This window comes from Paralichthys olivaceus, chromosome 23 (assembly GCF_024713975.1).
Source record: "Paralichthys olivaceus isolate ysfri-2021 chromosome 23, ASM2471397v2, whole genome shotgun sequence".
Classification (NCBI taxonomy): Eukaryota; Metazoa; Chordata; class Actinopteri; order Pleuronectiformes; family Paralichthyidae; genus Paralichthys; species Paralichthys olivaceus.
Window position 1 is genome coordinate 6,729,105 of NC_091115.1, and position 21,485 is coordinate 6,750,589.

The 21,485-nt window shown below is 42.7% G+C and overlaps 2 protein-coding genes across 9 annotated transcripts in view; one reads left to right on the forward strand and one right to left on the reverse strand.

Moving 5' to 3' along the window:
* col7a1l (collagen type VII alpha 1-like) overlaps nucleotides 1-11,768 on the reverse strand; it is a 52,947-nt gene extending 41,179 nt beyond the window's left edge. For 2 of the 5 annotated variants that reach the window (XM_069519820.1, XM_069519817.1), the window contains exons 1-2: nucleotides 11,531-11,768; nucleotides 1,579-1,776 (exon numbers count right to left, since the gene is read on the reverse strand). In XM_069519820.1, the coding sequence (XP_069375921.1) occupies nucleotides 1,579-1,654 (76 nt within the window). In that variant the 5' untranslated portion in view covers nucleotides 1,655-1,776; nucleotides 11,531-11,768. Of the gene's footprint in view, nucleotides 1-1,578; nucleotides 1,777-5,462; nucleotides 5,534-6,193; nucleotides 6,702-11,530 lie in introns of those variants that run through there. The other 3 variants (XM_020092407.2, XM_069519819.1, XM_069519818.1) reach the window with 3 other exon arrangements.
* LOC138406770 (RNA polymerase-associated protein RTF1 homolog) lies at nucleotides 5,420-10,163 on the forward strand. Of its 4 annotated transcripts, none has more exons than XR_011240141.1 (4): nucleotides 5,420-5,542; nucleotides 6,801-8,592; nucleotides 8,695-9,003; nucleotides 9,280-10,163. XR_011240141.1 is itself a non-coding variant. In XM_069519821.1 (2 exons), exons 1-2 carry the CDS (start codon nucleotides 5,522-5,524, stop codon nucleotides 7,881-7,883), a joined length of 1,104 nt encoding a protein of 367 aa, XP_069375922.1. In that variant the 5' UTR covers nucleotides 5,420-5,521; the 3' UTR covers nucleotides 7,884-10,163. The 4 variants fall into 4 exon arrangements, 1 of the variants encoding a protein (XP_069375922.1); XR_011240142.1 differs by having other exon boundaries at nucleotides 8,695-8,994; XR_011240140.1 differs by having other exon boundaries at nucleotides 8,695-10,163.
* Nucleotides 11,769-21,485: the final 9,717 nt, after the last annotated feature.

Genomic DNA, 21,485 nt, shown 5'->3' on the forward strand with positions numbered 1-21,485 from the left:
GGGATGGTTTTCTTGAAGGTTATCTATGCTGATATCGCAAAGGCTGTATGCACCTCTGTGTAAGACCTCCATTGATTTACGCATTACACGTAGCTCAGTGGTTTCAGCATATGCTGCAGAAAATTCTGCCAGGAGAGAAACACACTCAGAAATAATGATGCACTGCTGCAATTAGCTACGACGAGATCAAGAGAGAAGATCTGACCATCACAGAGTCCAAGAAACTCAACAGGCCGTCAGGTTCAGATGTAATGCACACAGATGAAGGGAAGAGGAGGAGGAGAAGAAACTGCAGCAAATTGCTGACAGGCAAAAACTCTCAGAGAATGAAATACGAAATGATAGAAAGAGCAAATATTGACAAAGTTTCAAACAGTTGACGTGACAAATGCTTGTTCCATCAGGATCTGTTTCCAGTGTCATATGCCCTCCCCATGTGGGCAGTCAGTGCCAGTGGATATAAACAAGCTAATCAGTCCCGTAGTTTTGTGTTTCTAATCTGAATTTCATGCAGTTCCTAATTTCGTTAAAAAAAAAATAAGGCACAGAGAGAACAGTCTATTAGTCGCCATTAGCTGGCTGACACATGGGGTTAACTAAAGGGACTTTCGTCATCTCATCAAATCTTATCAGACATTATATCACATACTTATACATGTTGCCTTTTTATTTAGATCTGATTGATAAGAGAAAGTTCACATTATTCAGAGTCAACTTGTAGCCTTGTGTTCCTCATATTATTCACAGTACAGTTTCGATGATGTTTGATAGAAGGCTGGGGACATTACATTTATTAATAAATAAAAAAAATATATATATATATACAGTAGATTAATTAAGCTTAAAGGTGTCAAGCTGTCCTTATGATTAAATATTGACCATTGGCATTTGAATCACTGTAAATTGAACAGCTGCAAAGGAGGGCGCAGCTTAAAAAGCATCCTTGTTCTATTTTTATCCTCCCATAATTCTGCCCAACAACTTTACCAATCACTTCCTGCCAACCACTCTCCAGGTGGAGGAGATCTAACTTCTCATTGGCTCATTGACCTTTTGGTGACATCCAATAGCACCTGAGGCTAAGGCTCTGTATCTAGGGGGGGTGAGTTTGACAGGCCGGCAGACCGAGTGCTGTACTGTACATGAGGCTAGCAGATGTTTGAATTCCCTGACTAGACACAGTCTGGATAGTAACTGGAGCCGGGCGAGCGTCTGCCCCTGTGTACCAATCCAGGTGTGGAGATTTAATGATGGAGCACCCGCACAGACTGTGTTCATGGAGAATGTGCCCTTTCTGTGGCCCGAGCATCTGAGTCGTCTAATTCATGCGCCCGTGCACATTTCTGACAATCAGACATATGGTTCAGACTCAAAATTAAGCAACGGATGGTGCCATAAGGTGGAGTTTGACACGGAGGAAATGACTGCAAAACACGGAACAAAGTGAAGAAAAAGGTGACTCACTGAATAAATGAATAATTAAGTGAGTGAGTAAGAGAACATTTCAAGGAAGAAGTTTGATGCTGCTGTGTGGATGTTTACAGAGGAAATTAGATGATGAACTGTGTTATCATTTACCTTCAGTTTGTGCTGTGACTCTTTGATGGGAGAGGGAAAGGGACAGCAGAAAGATCCACACATAGGAGCAGCCCATACTCTTCCTCTCCTCCTCTTCCTCCTTCGATCAGCCGCTCCTCCTCCTGGATCTTCTCTTCACAAATCCCCTTACTGAATTCCACTCGTCGATCATCAATTCCAACTCTTCTTTCCTTGTATCTAAATTAAACAAATGAATAGAGGATGGAAAAAGTCATTAAAGCACTTGAAGATAAAAAACATAATCAGCTATTTTTAATTTGGTTTTGCAGCAACACATTGTTACCAACATACAGAGACAAACAACCATTCACACCTATGGACAATTTAGAGTCTCTGCTACATGTGAGAACAAGAGAAAGCCCACACAGACACGTGGAGATCAAGACCCCTGCCAAGCCAAACCAAACTGGGAACCTTCTTGCTGTGAGGCGACAGCGTTAACCACTGCACCACCGTGCTCCTGTTTATTTTTTCCACTGCACTTAAATATAAATTCCAAGTTTTTACAACCCACTGTATAGTTGTTTTGGTCTAATACAAGCCAATATATCCAGGTTAGCACTATGTTGTTCTGGCGCCCATCACTGTATGTGTAAACAGTTTTACAACAGATTCCAATGACACAGAGGAAATAAAAGCGTCAAAGGGGCTTTTAAAGTGTCCGCTACGAGCCCAGTTATTAAAAGCTGTTATTGGGAAGTGTAAACAAATGTGGACATTAAAAGTAATTACCCCAATAATCTATTGGAGTTGTCAGAGCCTCTTCCAGATTCAACCTGCAGGCTGAGCTGGATGCATGCCACTGCTTTGTTGACATTGCTCATACTTTTTATTAATGGGGAAAATGTACCTTCAGGCTTGTTTTCCTACAGACTGCACACATTTAAACATGAGGAAAACTTATGTTGTGAATATGGAAATGTCCGAAAAGCTCAAAGAAGTATGGATAAGTGAAAAATCTCCAAAAATTCACAGGGGCTATATTGAAATCAAACTGTTTTCAGACACAATATGTTAAAAACAACTAATCAATCTCTAACATCCATCTATACTGCTTATCCTTTAAGTGTGGTGGGGGAAGCTGGAGCCAATCACAGCCGACAGTGAGTGAGAGGCAGGTTCCACCCTGAACAGGTCACCAGCAAATCACAGGGCCAACAAACAGAGACAAACACCCAGACTCACACCTACGGTTACAAATGCAGTAATGGGGAGATAGTGCTAACCGCTGCACCACTGTGCCACCCTCCACCTTGAATATCACATGATAAGAGAGGAAATACATTGACCTGTTCAGTAAATTCAACCAGACAAGGTTCGGGAAGATCTTAAAGGATTCCACAGGTGCAATAGACATTTGGGCCAGTCATTCAAACCTGTGAGCCATATGCACCTGTCCTATACTGCGATGCCCTGGAAGTATTATCTCCAGAGGTAAGACCGAGACAGTCTGGATAATCACTTACGTATGTGCATCTACCACCATGTCAAATCTGCAATAATGGACACCAAGTGTGTCTAATTACAGTGTCCACCTGTCCTCCCTTATGTTTTGTTTATGTGTGTTTCACGTTTGACCAGGGCACCGTGACAACATTGCAAAATATTCTATGTATAATAACATACAATTTGAAGGACAGATACATCATATGTATATAAATGTGGGGGTTTGAATTCCTGCTTGACAGTGATTATATATATTTTTAAAGCATTTAGTTTCCATGTGCTTTAGTTTAGCTTTGTCTTCAACGATACTCCAGAACAAACACTGTCAGCTGTGGATGTGAAGGAGACAGGTGAACGCAGATGATCTCTGGAAGTGTTTCTCAGAAATAACATCAGGACGGGGGGGACATTTCAAGACGGATGAGCCTCACCGGTCAAAACACAGCACTTCTTCACGGCAAATCTAGATGGAGGCAGAATATTAGCTGTCCATGGGAGTAAATGGAGTTACAGTAACGCTCTGGGATACAGAAAATCCTCCTCTGTCTCTTCCTCGACAGACAGAGGAAACTTAAAGTTAGCTTGAAAGAGATGAGCCTACAGCTACAGCTTTTGACTTGGCATAATGCACTGAGTGGAGGCAATTCAGTCCCTGCTGAGACGCTGCAGTCGTTTTACTGGCATATTATTTGTCACAGAGAGCTCAGAAGGTGACATTTAAAAGCGAGCACGGAGGTGTAAACTCTGAAGGTAACAGAAATGCATGAACAAAAAAAGAGCTACGACAACATGCAGTTAAGTGAGTGTAATTAATGCCTAAGCAGAGTAAATCAAGCACTTAAATCAGCGCACGACGCAGTGGCAAAGGAATTATGCAGCAGTAAAGGATTATCCCATTTGAAATGAAGGAACTTCCATCAGAGAGCAACATGTTCAACGCATTAACTGTGATCTAGGGAAATGGTTCATGCTCTTATGTTTTACATTAGCTTTCTAACCCCCACGTCTAAGAGTGCATGTGTGTGTGAGCGTGTGTGTGAGTGAGTGTGTGAGTGTGTGTGTGTACGGTGCAAGCATGTGCTGTTGTAAATTCATAAGCATCATACATCAAAGTGAGATCTGCCTTCACTCAACTGCTTTACATGAGATGAAAACATAGCAGCTTTCTTTTTGCCGTTAATGATTCACATTCCTCTAATCAAGCTGTGCACGATACATAATCTCCAGTGTATCCCCATGAGATCATATTTCAACTATTACATTTATATCATAATGATATCAAAAAATAAAACAAATAAATAGTAATCAGTTTGAATTTCAGATTATTCCTTGGTGTGATTGATTCACAGAGCTTCTGCAGGGCTTGAACTCTGAACAGCCAATAACTTCACTCTCCCCCTCTCATACCAACGCAGATCTAAGATGTGTCTCTGCACGTATCATCTTATTACTGTAGCGCAAAGAGGACCAACTCAAATGTGCATTATCGAGACTGACAGCCAACGTAGATGCACACAGTTAAAACCTTGTATCCAAGCGACAGCAGAATTTTCAAATAGGTTTGCACGGGTGTTCAGCGAAGCAGCAGGTATGCAGAACCTGAGGGTTTTTACAAGGGCCTTGACGTGATGAGAGGGTTTAGTGAACTGTTGTTCAAGTTTTCATGGGAAAAAGGTGAAAGACACTTCCTGTTTTAGTTTTAGTGCAACTCAAATATGTTTCTGCAATTTGAAAAGATTCAAAGACCCACCTGGAAGTAAACATCCATTAAACATACAAAACTAAATTATTTAACCTGATGATGATGGCACAGGATGAAAGGTCAAGGGATCACCAGAGTTAACACAGTTTTATGGCAACTCTAGCTTCTGTTATTTAAATACAATACAAGAGAATGTTATAAACTAGATTAAAACATTATCAATTTTTTTTTCTGATATAAAACCAATCAAATCATTGGTTTAAATGATTAATATAGTTAAACTGCTCCGTGGCCCAAATTATTTAACTGAATTGAATACCTTTTATTATATAATTTATTATTATTCTTGCCATGGATTTTATTTTGTTTGTGAAGCACTTTGTAACTTTGCTTATATAAGGGCTATACAAATGCACATTGTTATTATGATATTATTACAAAAATTAATAATAATATTTGAGTCAAGATTTTACTACAATTTATTGAAAGAAAATAATATGCAATTAGTTTTAATGATCATATATGGGAATTATTACAAGCCATTGGTATCCCGGTGTTTTTGCCATATTTGGTCACATGACTATCCATTGAATCCATTGATCTTGATGAGGACTCATTCTGATTGGATGACACCTACATTGAGGGGCTTTGATGACTTGTTATGGTACAAAACTTTTAGAGTAATAATCATTTCTGGCAAAAAAAAAACCCTCACTTGCTTCCTGGATCCTGAGATAAGCGGCTGCATTTGTCAAGACTCTGAAGCAAACTGCAATGGATCGAAAACAAAGCATGGTAAGATTATTTAACATTTATAATACATACTGTACTTCTACAAATCAAATATAATGTGATTTCTTTATATAAGAGTTGATCAAACAATAATGCAAACAGGGAATTGTGATTTTTGTGGTTGCACTTGTGTTTGTTGAGCTCACATTTTCTACAACAGGTCAGAAACTCTGTGAACTGGGTAGAAATACTGAATGATAATGTTTTTTATCACAGTTAACAAAATAAAATACCGACATCTTGGCTGCGCATTAGGTTGTGGGGTTAACAGCTAATAGCTAACAAGTTCCGGTGTCAACAAGTGTGTTTCCGCGCCAGGACTCCGTCCTTCAGCTCGTCGCACTCTGTTTACACTCCGACTAGTTTCTTTTATCACACGAATCCAATGTTTTTTCCACAAAAACACAAAAAGTACGACATTTTTATTTGATGTTTTATTTTGTCTACGCTACATTAGCAGCTAGCAACTGCCCATAGCAACCGCATTCAAACGTCGCCAACACAACTCCCAACACCTAGCGACTCAATTAGCATTTTTCAAAAACACACATGGTGTCCGCAGCTAATGCTCATGCTAATTCATGCTAACAACACAAATAACATGTCATATGACAGCTGAGCTTCTGCACAGATCTGATCTCAGGTCAGTCTCACCTTTGCGGTTTACTCCACTCGGCTTTTCTTCTTCTTTGGGCTTTAACGCTAGTTCGCCTGCATGGTGTTGCATTACTGCCCTCTCCTGGATTTATTGAACTCCTCCGATGTCAGGATGTCAGATTTTAGTGTTGATGAGGGGGGCAGGGCCGAGTTAATGAGAGGATAATAAGCTGATGTAAACAGTGATGATAGAAACTATTTTGTATAGTTTTTAGCACCTGTAAACATTTAATTTATATTATGTTTTTCTTGTTATATTTTATTTCTTTTTTACTAAATGCACCTTTCAGTGGTAGCAGCTGTAATTCCTCCATGCTTCATTGTGTGATGACATTCATTCTATTCTATTCTATTCTAAACAACTGTTCACAGTTCACAGTTAAGACCAGTGTGTTAAAGATCAGCTGGTGCAACCAGCCGTCACTAACAACTACAGTTAAACACTTGCAGCACTTCTGTCACTCTTTGGTTTTAATAGGATATGCATGAATATTAGATGTGGTTACATGTTAATCTTTCCAGGAGATCTATCTTTTGAAGAAAGTATGTGTATATATGCTGTGTTAAAGTTGGAATGGAGTTTTAAGTATGTTTTCTTTTTCAGGCCGCTCATGGAGCCAACGTTACTTCTCTGAAGTTCCCTAATGCTCATGCTGGTTCTGCAGTGTCAAGGAGAATTGTTTGCGCCAAAAGAAGATTACAGGTCAACCACAACAATGGGCCTGTGATGAAGAAAGCTTGTGAAGAGGTTCTCTCTCTAGAAAAGCTCAAGAAGATCCAACTTTCAAGAAACAGGCTGGAGCAGTGGTGCCACTGCCCCTTCTTTGCCACCACCATTACTGGCTGCTTCGTCAGAGTAGCTGTCAACAACAGCAGCAGCAACCCACTTTACTGCATTGGCGAAATTGTGTCTGTGGCGGAGAAGAAGCAGACCTACCAGCTGGGATCGACACAGACAAACCTGGTGTTTACGGTCAGGCACGCTGCTAAAGAGCAAGCTGTGACTCTCAGGTCTGCTTCCAATGAGGAATTTGAAGTTAGTGAGTTCATGCAGTGGAGACGAGCAATGATGACTGCTGGGATGCAAGTCCCAACTGCGGACAAAATCGCCGTTAAGGAGCAGTCAATCAAAGAAGCCCTGAACCACAGCTACACCGAAAAAGACATTGACTATATTGTAGCAAGGAAAAACATATTCAGAGTTGCACCTCTGAACATTGCCAAGAGGAAACTAGAGTGTTTGGATCAACGGAACTGTAAAAGACAGTGCGGAGACACCGTCAGGGTGAAAGAAATCGAGGAAGAGCTGGAAAAATTAGACGAGCTATCAAAAAAACTTGAGAGGACCAAAGAGAAGACCACACGGGTCAAACCAAATATCAAAACCCTTCCCATAGTCGTGTCCAGGAGAAAAGTCCCTGCAAAAGTGTACATTGATGAGTATGAGGGATTAGGCCCCTTCGTCAGAAGAAAGACCAGACCCATCATGATCACGACTCTCAAAAAAGAATCAGTCCGTAACGCTGTTTATGCTGAGCTGGACTTAAGGTACGGCTGCAGCTCCATAGCAATGGACACCACTCCTGAGGACTCAACCCCCCCCCCACCACCTCCTGCTCTCTTCCCCCTGAACACCCCCCCAACCCCCCCCACCACCTCCTCCTCTCTTCCCCCTGAACACCCCTAACCCCCCCACCACCTCCTCCTCTCTTCCCCCCTGAACACCCCCCAACCCCACCACCCCTCCTCCTCTCCTCCCCCTGAACACCCCCCAACCCCACCACCTCCTCCACCTCTCTTCCCCCTGAACACCCCCCAACCCCACCACCCCTCCTCCTCTCTTCCCCCTGAACACCCCCCAACCCCACCACCACCTCCTCCTCTCTTCCCCCTGAACACCCCCCAACCCCACCACCACCTCCTCCTCTCTTCCCCCTGAACACCCCCCAACCCCACCACCCCTCCTCCTCTCTTCCCCTGAACACCCACCAACCCCCCCACCACCTCCTCCTCTCTTTCCCCTGCCCACCCTTTACCCACGTCCCACCCCTTTCCCTCCCAGCTCTTACCTTTTACCCACGCTCCAAAACAAATCCCTCATCCCCCACCTGTCCTAACAATAAACCATGGATCACCAGGGACTTAAAGATCCTCCTCAATAAAAAGAAAGTGGCCTTAAGGTGTGGGGATCAGGAGGAGCTGAGGAATGTACAGCGTGACCTGAAGGTGAAGCTGAAGGAGTGTAAAGACACCTACAGGAGGAAACTGGAGTCCAAACTCCAACAAAACAACAGGACAGAGGTGTGGTCTGAGATGAAGACCATCACTGGATTTAACATGAAGTAAAGAAAGAAGGCACCGTCGAGAGGGCGAACGAGCTCCATCTCTTCTTCAAGGTTCAGCTCACAGTCTTCAACACACTGAACACTTTCTCACCTCCTGAGTACACTTCCTCTCTCACCTCCACCCCTCCTCCTCCCTCCTCGCTCTCTCTCTAGGTCAGACGATTGCTGGGTCAGAAGCTGCAGGTGATGGGGGTGGACATGCCCACCATCTCCTGGATTATTGACTGCCTGACAGGCAGACCACAGGTTGTGCGGCTGGGTCGTGTTCTGTCTGATGTGGTGGTCAGTGATGTAGGAGCCCCGCAGGGGACTGTGCTGTCCCCGTTCCTGATCACCTTATAGACCTCAGATTTTCAGATTTTCAGCATGACTCATGCCACCTGCAGAAGTTCTCTGATGACTCTGCGGTGGTTGGGTGTATAAGAGATGGACGGGAGGAGACCACTCCAAAAAGTAATTCAGGTGACATTTTATCTCACATTCAGCAACAGTCCCCATCATCCAAGACATTTTACATTCCTGTTTGAGGAAGCACCAGTGTGACATTGATTTGTGAGCACTATCAGATTTTATTTTGATAATATTGTTTTGTATTTCAAAGTCCACCAAAGAGATGCCACCAAGAAATGCTACAGTTTTTGTGTTTTGGAAATGATTGTTGACTGCAGTTCAAAATGAAAAACAGTTAAATGCCAGACAATTCTGTTGTTGAATGAATGAATGAATCATTTCTTAAAGGTTTACTATAGTCGAACAATACTGCTGTGAAGGGGATGAGCAGGCTCTTCTTCCTGAGGAGGCTACGATCCTTTAACGTATGCAGCAGGATGTTGGAGATATTCTACCAGTCCAATGGCACTGTTCTTTGCCATTGTGTGCTGGGGGAGCAGCATTGGAGCTGGGGAAACTAACAGACTTAATAAACTAATTAAGAAGGCTAGCTCCATCATCGGCTGCAAACTGGACAACATGGAAACAGTGGTGGAGGAGGATGCTGAACAAACTGCTGTCCATCATGGACAACCCCGACCACCCTCTCCACCACATCCTCAGGGCTCAGAGGAGCACATTCTCACATAGACTCAGACAACTCCGCTGTCACAAGGACAGATTCAGGAAGTCATTCCTGCCATCCGCCATCAGGTTTTATAATAACTCCTTGTAACAATTGTAACAACTGACTGTTTAACTCAACTACATTAGTCTCCTCCTCTGCATTGTAAATTGAATTTATCCGCTGCTATTGATAATTTATAAAGACTGGTACTCAGTATCAGTAGATGTTATTCTCGGAGACTGTATATCGTAGCTAGTCTCTTTTGCACATCACTGTATCACTTACTACTTGCACTGTTTTATCACTTTATTGCTGTACCACTTCTACTCTTGCACTGTTTTATGTTTTTTTGTTCTTACGCTTTTTGATTACTGAAACATTCAACTAGTCTCCTCTGTTATAACTTTTAACTTTGCCTCAATTTAGATCTGTCTGAACAACTCAGTCACAGTCCTACATGTATGCTCTTCTGTGTAAAAAAAAAATTGTACTTATTGCACATGTCTGTACTGCTGGAACACAAGAATTTCCCCTCAGGGATGAATAAAGTATGTCTATCTATCTATCTAACGAGTAAATGCTATGTAAATATATCAACATTTTATTAAATATGATTCCATTATCAAATGAATGACATCTGCCTGTGTGTCTTTCTAAATATATAGATACAGGATTCATGGCTCCTATCAGTCACTACTGTAAACAATTGTCATGTATTTGCACATACATACATTAAGTCAGAGTCAGGATTTAAGACAATATGCTTGTAAACATCCCACATCATCAGAAAACACTTGCACAGGACAGCAGCCATCACTCACACCATGCTGGGATCATAAGCTCTGTGTCCAGCCTTGCCCGCGAGGAAGTAGGTTTATTGTGTCTGAGGCCTTTAGTTTATCACTGCCGCCAAGAGGATTAAATACTGTAACAAAATGAAGTTTACTGTCTCAGGCCCTTATGCTCCCACTCTGGTCCCTATCTCTTTTCTCACACACTCTCACACACACTCTCACACACACACACACACACACACACACACACACACACACACACACACACACACACACACCCCCCTTCCCTTGCGGGAACGTCAGCTATTTCTACATAAGGATATTTTCCACCTCACCACTTCACAGGCGGGATTATCCCTTTAGGTGGGAAACAGTAAAAAGGCGCATACACACGCGCACACACACACACACACACACACACACACACACACACACACACACACACACACACACATACAATAGTTTACTGGCACACATGAACATCTACAGCTAAAACACACTCAAATAAAAGCCCATGCACTCATACACAGCTCATAAGCTGCAGCATACTGCCGTGATATCACCTTTGCAGTCAAACAACTCAGACAAGTCTATGCAGGGGTGAGAAAATCTAAAATTCACCCTGCATAGTTTCATCTCAGGACAATGCTCTCACATACAACCCAGCATGAGCATTAGATCTGACACGACTGTAAAATGCACGTCATCATATTTTTATGCTCCGATTGTATTTGGAGGAGTGAAATCTCTGCACCATCTCCTGCAAAGACACATGGACGTGGACTCAGGACGTCTGCAGTGCATGAACAGAGTTTATTGTATCAACTTGCTCTTAAACTTAATCAAATGGTACCTTTGTAGCAATTACTGTATCTTAACACTTGATAGCAATTGAGACGAGAAAAGAAGCAGACAACAAAAGCACTGATATCACAGAAGTAATGCAGCTTAGGTAGAAATTACACTTTAAGGAGCTGCAGTATAAAGAGTGTTGGCGTCAGTCCAGATACTTTGGCTGTAACAAGGGTTTCTGGACAGTTAAGAACCCTAAACTATTCTATAAAGCACCATATTAAAGTGCAGTTAAAGTAATGGGTTTTGACTATGGTCCTAAATGGGCCCTCACATTCTCACTTACCACTGCAGACGAGTGAATCATCATTATCTTCCCAATCCAGGCGACGTCTCAAGTGCTGAGAGAGGAAAAATATTCCCTAAATATTACAACAACAAAAAAAAAAGTTTTATCCGAGAGAGGCAGAAACGTAAATGAATAAATCAAACTTCCTTGGAGAGGTGCATGAGAATCAATGGGTGTATCCAGTCGTCTGTATCTGAGAAAGGAGGAGGTAGGTGTGTTTGAGAGTGTGAGTGGTTGACTGACAGAAGCTTGGTTTTTTTTTCTGGGCTCTGCTGAAGCACAGAAAAGTTTTGGGAGAGGGGTGGGGTGTGTGTGTGTGTGTGTGTGTGTGTGTGTGTGTGTGTGTGTGTGTGGGGGGGGGGGGGGGTTGTGAAGCTGCTGCAACCTGTTGGCTCTGAGAGGGAGAGAGAGACGGAGAAGAAGACAAAGATAGAGAGACAGATAGAAGAGAGGGGTGGGGGTTATTGGTGAGGTTTGACCCTGCAAGGAATGCATTACTACTGTGCTACAGTGCATGTGCAGTGCATGTGCAGTGCATGTGCAGTGCATGTGCAGTGCATGTGCAGTGCATGTGCAGTGCATGTGCAGTGCATGGAGGCGCAGACGGACGAGCTTTCACCTCAGGGTAACAGAAGAAGCGAAGGAGAATGATGTAAAATATTTGGAAGCTAAATTAGCCATGACACTCGTAGTGTTAGCTGAATCTTCCTTGAGTCATAGGAATGTAAAAACACAACAGAAACCTACGCACACTTGACAACAGGAGTCAGCCAACAAGAGAACTCTGCATGTTGGTGCAAATAATACTCAAAGTCTTTTACGACTTGTTTCATTTGTGTGTTTCGCACGGTGATAAATGATGTTTTGATTTTTAAAAGAAATGCCTTTTCACAATATTCTATTCAGCCAACATTAAATTATATAGCATCAAATAAAGACCAAACAAAGCCAGGGTCAATTTGTTGAAACATGTGCTCTTGTATTCCCCACATGCCTCAGTATTAAAGGTTTGTGTACTCGCACATAAACCCAGCCAAAATAGCTTGTAGAAGCAAACGCCTTCTCAAAGCAGAAAGGACAGGGACGAGGATAAATCTGTCGTGTTTTACAAGCCTGTCTCAGTGTGTGAGTCTGTAAATGTGTGTTGTGTGAGTGTGTTGTGTATATTGAGGGGCACTGGGTCACCTGTTAAAGGTGGACCACAGGAATGTGGTGACCAGTTTAATAGGGTTTAGCCAGCTGTCAGTGTTGACATGCTATAACTCAACACACACACACACACACACACACACACACACACAGCTGTAGTAGGATGTGGCTGAGGCGCAGGTTTAGATGATCGTGTAGAAATGGGAGAAGGTACAACAATATACAGTATGTATGCAATTACACCACAGTATCTACCATTCATCACTGCCTCACATAGGAAATTACAGCTCATGTAATCCACAGTTTAAACATTATCACTGATGATTATGACATATCATGCAGTCTATGTCTATGAGTTGATAGACATAAAACCACCCATGCTTCAAACTCTCTTGGACCTTTCAAGGCCAAAGTACACATAGAATAATCTGTCCCAGGACTTCTCAACATCATGACATTTATATTCCATCAATTTGAAAAGGTTAACATCCTCTAATCAAAGTGGCCGCTCTCGAGTGCTACTCGGGAAAGCAGCGTTCATTTTCAAGTGAAACTAAAACCCTAAACTATCATATTGTCCTTTCAGAGACTTCACACAAGTCTCCTGCCCCTCAGCTGCGCCTCACACACACACACACACACACACAAACACACACTGTTTAAGTTAAGTTAAGTTTGTTGATGCAAACTACATGTGGCAAGAGTGTAAATGAACGTCAGACATCTTTTCCAGTCTTCTTTTGCACCAATCATGCAAAATGAAGCACTTCCATAGGGAAATGCATTAGTGTGAGAGATGTATTCTGATGTATAGAGGGGGAGGAGGATACTGGTTTGGCTTCGGGGCCATCTGAGCAACACGCTGCCCTGCAACTAACCTCATCTTCAGGAAGCTCAGGAGGATGCCTCAGTCAGAACCACATCATGATTCCCTCCCTATGCTGTAAAATGGGCTTTAACAGAAAGAGGATCCTCCGGTGTCGGCGTCGATAGTGATTTCCCTTCGCATTTAGCCAGAAACATAACTTTAACTAACATTCACCAATTTACAGTCTTGATGGATTCCTCAGCTCAATTACGTCACGGGTGAGCGAGCCTAGCTGTGTTTTAGCAGCAGGTGTGATTAGGTATAAAAGGTGATGTGGATCTGCTGGGGGTGCTCAGTTAGGGAATATTAACTAGCCTTGCCTCGGCTAATTGCGCTTTTACTCCAAGCGGGCCGCCATAAATCTCGCCTCCAGTAGAGAGAGGTGCCGGTAGCGGAGAGGAAGAAGAAGAGGCAGGGAAAAACTTGCAAAACTGCAGTAAATTAGCAAAAGCTTTAGAGGGGAGGGTGTGGGAGTTATTATGGCTGAGAGGGAGTAAATATAGAAGGCAAGAGATTAAGAAATTGTCTACACGCAGGTATGAATGTGTTAGGGATCATCAGTCATCAGGAATTCCATAGGCTGCCCAGCTTTACTGGCAGCTCAATAAAAATATAAATCACAGGTAATTACCTACTTGGTTATTATAATAATAGTGTCTCTAAAGTGAGACTCTAGCTCCTCTTGCCAACTTTTATTTTCCCAAAATACCAATGGAAAAAAGGTAAAAGTGAAAAACCTGTCTCTTACCAGTTCCATAAGTAGCGTGTTAAGCGCAGAGGCCACTGATGATGTACAAAATTGAGGTACAAGTGAATATAATAATCCAGTGAATATAATATTCTGTTTGGAATAGCCTCGGCCATTCACCATTCATGCCTCATGGCAGCTATTCAAGGGGCCTCTACTTCTAATTTGATGAAATACAGATTTTAATGTATTTCTGAAATCTTCATTTCTCCACCTCTCTTTTTCTCTCTCGCTCCACTGGCTCCATCGTGGAGGTTATGAGAATCAAACACCACTTAAGCCGCCGGTTGTAAGGCGCTCCGTTAATTGTGTGATTTCTCACATGGCACTTTAATTATGTAAAGTTGGAGCTATGAGCTGAAATTCAGAATGTATTACTTTTTCATACAGTGCTCTGTATAACTGCTGGGTATATGACTGTGATATCATTAGCTTGAGCTCATGTGGAGATGGTCCCAGGGCTTTTTTTTCAAAAATTAGACGGCGTCTCTGAGCTGAACTTTGACCACATACGTCTTGAAATGTTTCTCAATTAAATTTCCAGAATGTCACGTGCTGCTGTCGAGTGAAATCCACTCACATTTGCTTCCCTGCCTCCTTTTGTGTGGCGTTAATGCCACTATTGAGAGACTGACAGCATGAGATACGAGTCAGGAAGATCAGATTCTTGTGTTAGTTTCACTTCAGCTCAGACAGTGTTGGCACATTGTTGGTTTCACACCAGGAAGATGGGAAGTCTTTCCCTGGCCGCAGGCTAATGTAAGTCTGACTCACGTCCATAAAACCACACAAGCTGGGCAGAGTGCCCGCTGCTGCCAACTACAAAAGGTCTGCTCAGTGCCAAGCCTTTTAGCAGAACAAACATACGCATGAACACACACACACACACACACACACACACACACACACACACACACACACACACACACACGCACGCACACACACTGTAGCATAGATGTACAAAAGACAGGATGAGCCAAGACAGAAACAACAAAAGCACACAAACACAAACATCTATACCCTTGGTGAGAGCTTACTCGGCACTCGTCTCACGCAGACAATTTTCGTCGTGTTAAATTAATTTCATAAACCGTGCGACTCCCCGTCCTCGCCTGAGATATGAGCTGTCATGGCAACAGAAGAAAACAGCGGTTGCAACACGAGGGCTGGTTTGTTCGGGACAAGCTGCACCACAGCAGAGAATTGAGATGCAGCAGCAGCGGTCTGGGTTCGGAGGAACGGTCGTGAGCGCGTGTGTCCAATTACCGCTCTGAAGCCGCCAGAAGGATTTTCAAAATATTGAACAAAGCCACTTCTCTTCACAGTGCATACGAAGACATGGTGTCACAGTAAATCCAATGTTCGACACAAACAGAAAACTAAAGATGCACGTGTGGGAATGTGAGTCAGGAACAATCACACAAACGACTGCTGGTTGTGGATTTTGGCCTTTTTGACTCATCTGTCTTAAGAATTACAACGTGTGGATGGTTTGTTATTTCACTGCGGAACAAAATGTCCAGATTATCCAGAATTTAAAGCTGCGATTGTGTTAATTATGTGAAAGGATCATTTAAAACACCATTCAGCCAGTGAATGCAGATTATGTAGATATATGGACTACATTGTGAAAATACACAGTAGCTTATGCAGATCTGAGAGATTTGGCTCGTTGAAGACGAACTGCACCGCTCTGTAGTTCAGGAGTGGTGATCTTGTGTTTGACCTGCAGAGAGCACTTACATGCATGTCGGTTTTTTAGGAACTACACCCCCCCGAGAAGGTCAAAGGTCACCAACTGTCCACACTTAACATTTGAACCTTTCAGACACCACATGACAGAGATAGACGGAGACGGGGAATGAGAGAATCTGTCAAATATCCGACACAAGCCGACGAGAATGTTTTTTTTTTGAATGAATCAGTGGTAGGCATGTTCCCACCTGCTCAGGTGTGCGCCTGTCACTCAGACAGAGAAAATTTACTACTGCTTGAAATGTTGCTATCACCTTCACTATCACAGCTCCCAAACATCTCCTCTCTGTCTGTGCAACTCCGACACTCACTCAGGATTCGACTGAACTTGTTTAAACAGCGTCTGCGGAGAATTTTAACCGTGCATATGTGATGACGCTTTGCTCAAGGGTGAAAAGAAAAACCTTCAGTAGTTAAAAAAAAAAAAGGTAGATTATCAGTGCCTGAGCGTTTGTGTGCGTGTGCAAAGTGTCTGGTTATTTTATCAGCCAGGTTCCGTGCCTTCCCAGCGTGCTTCACTCCATCTCTGCAGACTCACACAGGCTCCTCTCACTTGGCAGTCCAAACGTTTGGCTGCCAAGCACAAAAAGCGGCGAGGTTAAGCTTCTGGCTTGTAAATCCAGGTGTTTCTGTCAAACGATAAAAGCTGAGGAATTTTTGGCTACACTTTGCCAATTAAACCTGACCTATCTCCGAGATGAGATGAGAAACGCAGACGGGAATTAGAGTCGGTTGAGGTGAACGCTTAAAAAGAAGCAACATCTGTAGTATCTGATGGAAAATGACAGAAAAATAGTTTTTGTTGACAGGTTAGTATCTGAATTTAGCATTTGTCTACATAAACATCTTAAAAGTCTAGAAAACATTTTTTTAAACCCTTTCTTAGTTTTTGCCAACTGCTGGTGTCCTGTACATTTTATTTCTCGACTGCCCTGTATTACCCACAGTAATACAGTAAAGCAGCACTTCATTCAGTGTCCAAGGACAGAAGATAACGTGAATTGCTCAATCTTTCCCAAAACTGCTCTTTTTGCTCTCAAGGATTGTTGATAATGTGGAAATGATTATTCACATCACTGTGGGTTATGATATTCTTTTAGTTCTTGAGGGAGGGTTTACAATTCATTCATCCAATCCAGACTTTGCCCTTAACCAGGATATGTGCTCATATGTAAAGACTCTCTGTGTAAACTACATGATATAAATGCACTCCCTCCATCAGTCAGGCAGTGAACTCAGTGGAATGTGTCTTCTTGTGTTGTACAATATTGCATGATGGCCACGGCTGAGAGATGACACACACACACACACACACACAAGCAGAGACAAGTCTGTTGAGCAGGTCACTTGAGCTCTGTGGAAGTACTCAATGGAATGGAAAATGGCTGGGGGGGGGGGCAGGCTGCTGCGTCGTGTGCATTATAGAAAAGTGTTCGCATAAAAATTCAGGGAAGTAGATTTTTTTGCATATAAACATGAAAGCCAACAGAGACATGAAGAGGTAAATGTGGTTCAATGGCGCAGAAAAAAAGATAGTGGCATAATTCCCGGAATTATCTGTGACCTGACGTGAGTCACCATTTACTGACTTTCACAATAATCATATTTTTATGGAGACAAAAACCAAATGAAGCTTCTTATTCAAAACGTGGTCTTATTCTCTCATTGGCGTTAAACAGGAATCTGCTGGGAGATGACAAAGTCAAACTCTGGCTTCAGCATGAGGTGATGTGAAGGATTTTAAAGCGGGGACACCTCTGCTTCTCCTCCCTCTGTTGTAATTGTCTCTTTAGACTTGTCTCCCCCCCATTGCATGGCCTTTGAAATGTCCCTCTTTGGTCTAATTTAATATGCACGGCACAGTTGAAGGGAGGAGGACAGTAATTTGTCGGACAGTCGGGGGTCTGTGCCACCTCAGGATGCTGTGACTGAAATTTTCGGCCGATCACTTGATTTCATAGGAGGGGGACAGTGGGAAACTTTTAGGGAAATGAAAGGCTGGAGGAAAAAAAGAGAGCAGCAGATACAGTGACAGAGAGGGAGGACAAGGTAATGAGAACACCTCCACAGGCTGGAGTGATTCACAAATGGGACAGGCTGGCGTAAAATGATTTCTGACCGACAGTGTGAAATACAAAGCTCCCGAACTGAGAGAAAAGAGAAGCATGAAAGAGGGAGGGAAAAAAAGAATGGTTATTGCAAACACATGCTGCACTTCTGGCCGGGTCCAGTCGGTATGGTTCAGCACTTCCCACAGGAGAGGAAAGAGTGGGAGACAGAAAAATGACAACATGAAGAAGAGGTGAAGAGGCAGACTGAAGGGTAAAACATCTGCAGAAGGAGAGAAAACACATGGAGGAGAGTGATGGAGGTTGAGGGAGAGGAGAAAAGAGGTTTGTTAAAGTGCTGTCGTCGCCCTGTGGAGAGACCAGAACAAAGGTCAAACGTGCGATCGCAGGTCGAAACCATTCACTCATTCACTCTCTATCTCTCTCCACATCTGGAGCGTAAACTCTCACACTGTCTCCTTTTTCTCCCTCAGCTCAGAACAGCTGGATCGCTGGGGGGGGGGGCATTCCCTGGCTCCCAGGTGAGGTCAGTCCACCCTGGAGGGGGCAGTATTGCTCCAGTAAGGGTATTTGTCTGGTCTTGTTCCACCTCCACCCACTGATATCGCCCTCCACCTGATCCATGGCCTGAGGGGACCAAGCAGCTGAGGCAGGAGAGGGAGAGAGACGTGTCTCTTGTCCTCTTCTGTCCAATTTGGACCTTCCTCCTGTTGACTTTTTGGACATTGCCGCTGCACTGGCCTGTCACATCCAATGTTTGCAAACCAGCTGAAGATGTGGAAGTTTCAGGAAGAAGAAATTATGCAATTGTGCCGAACACTGACATCTTATATAAGAATCAGAAGTTTGCTTTTCAGTGGCATCGTGCAGGAGGTAGAATCAGAAGTTAATATAACACATAACAATAATATTTCACGTGGAAAGAAACTTTTTGATATGATTTGAAGAATATCTCCAAATGTATAAAATGCATCTCCTCCCTTTTGGGGATGGAGGAATGAAATGATGACTCAGGGAAACAAAAGAGGCAACACTGCTCATCAGAATCAGCAGAAGAAAGTAAGATGAATATAGCAACTGTTAAAAAAGATATATAGTTACATATTTATACTGATCACAAATAATAAAACAAAGAAAATATAATATAAACTATGAAGAGTGAGAATAAAGCAGACTCGGACTGTGGGTATGTCTGTGCACTTAAAAACACTCTCATGCAAAAATAATCGTTGACAGTTTGCTCGTAATTGCTCCGAGGAGAAATCCTTCGCCCAACAACGTCAGACTTTGACAAAGCAACATTTAAATCGGATAAACAGCCCGAGAGAAAAAAAGAGAGAGAAAACAGCACATCTAAGAAATAAAGAAAGAGTTGGTTAAAAACACTGCACTTCATAAAACCTGCAGTAAGAGTGAGCCGGGCTCGGTAACATTATCCACCCACCAGCACCACTGAGGCTCACTAACGACATATCCTGATTGTTTAATGAGATTTCACAGAGCCAGGTTTCCCACTGTTTACATGCTAATTCAAGCTAAATGACTATTTCGCTTTGTAGAATCAATTTAATCATCTAACTCAACATCTAAGAAAGTGAATAAAGTGCTAAAATGTTTTATTTAAAGCTAATGTATGGTATAATGACTGAATGACACTATTTACATAACATGATTTAGTACCTGCTACTAAAACACACAATTTATTGCATGTATTTGTTTGTGTTTTCTACTGAAAGACAAACACAATAGAACTAATTACAGCAGAAATCTTTTGTAGATGAAAAAAGGCCAAGATCACTCTGTGACACATCCTCCCACTTCTGTGTACACATCTATATATTGACGAATGGTGACTTCCTTAGTATGCACTCTGTATTGATTATTGCAATTACCCACTATTACGCTTCTATTATCCGCACTGACTGTTTTTAATTACACTAGAGAGCGAGAGGGAGAGTGAAGGAGGAGGGGGAGAGAGACAGTTAAAGTGTGTGTGAGAGAGAGAGCGACACTATACAGATAGATGGATGAAGCGAGACACTGCAGCAAACTAATTAAAACAGAAACTTTTTGTTTCAGCGAGCTGACAAGGAATGAATCTGGCAGGGAATTAATCTGTCCACGGGGAACACAATAAGGAGTCGCACACACATAGTATACACACACACAGGCACGCACGTGCACACGCACAGGAAGGTGCAATGCAGAGTGCCGTTGCCATGGTTACCGAGCGTGCCACCACATCATGCGGCAGAGTTAATGCAGAGGTGTGTGCATGTGTGTGTGTGTTGTTTAAGATTTCACTTCATCACGGCCCTGACCTATTCGAACATCCTCTGGACAAGTAGCACAAAGGTTGCAGATGTAAATCCAGACTGTTCCCTGTTGAAACAGCCGAGTGCTCACCGTTGGCAACAGCCTCCAGTCTGTGGCTCTTACCCTTGAGGTGAAGTGTCACTTAATCATCTGCAGCGGGTGACGACATGTTGGAGGAAAATATTTGGCGAGCAAGAAAAGCACTTAAAGTCAAGACCTAAATTAAGATGTTTCTCTGAGTAGATCAGAAATTTGGGGCATACTGAATATAACCTCATGGATTTACTGTTGTATAAACTAACCAAGCTATAATATGAGTGGCGTTGATGGAGTGTGTGTGTGTGTGTGTGTGTGTGTGTGTGTGTGTGTGTGTGATATGAGAATGACCTTAACCTTGACCTTTGACCAATAAGCTCCACAAGTTAATCATGTGGTGATACCTACCCAAGTAATGTTTACACCAAGTTTGGTGAAAATCTGTTCATGCGATATTGAATTATTTTGTACACATACCCACATGGTTCAAACCAATATTGTGCAGCTGTGTCAGAATGCAGGAATTATGAATTAGCATAAAACGTGAGTTAAGTACAAAGACTTTGAAGCTGCACACCCAGTGAGTAGTAAATGTCCTTTTCACTACTGTAAAGAATGAAACAGAGGGATAAGGTTGAAGACGAGTGAGATGGACAGTCCACCACATGTGAGTGGTTCCTCATCCCTTCTGCTGAAACACACAGCTCATCAAATCAAAACAACAAGCTCAGCACAAATCAGAAACACGTGGGTGCTGTCCGCTCTCATAGTCCCGCACCCAGTCACACTCCCCTTTTCAAGGAACTGTCAGAGGAGATCCATACGAAAAGAGTTACTCATGCAAGGTTACAAATGATACCAGCTCTGTGTCAAGTGCTATCGATTCACTCTCCGTTCTTCAAAGCACCTGTGCTGTCTTCAAATGAAGAACATGCAGGTATTTTAATTGAAGAGCGTATATCATGTCTGCAGGAAGAGACACATACACGTCCCGACATACGTCTGAGCTTG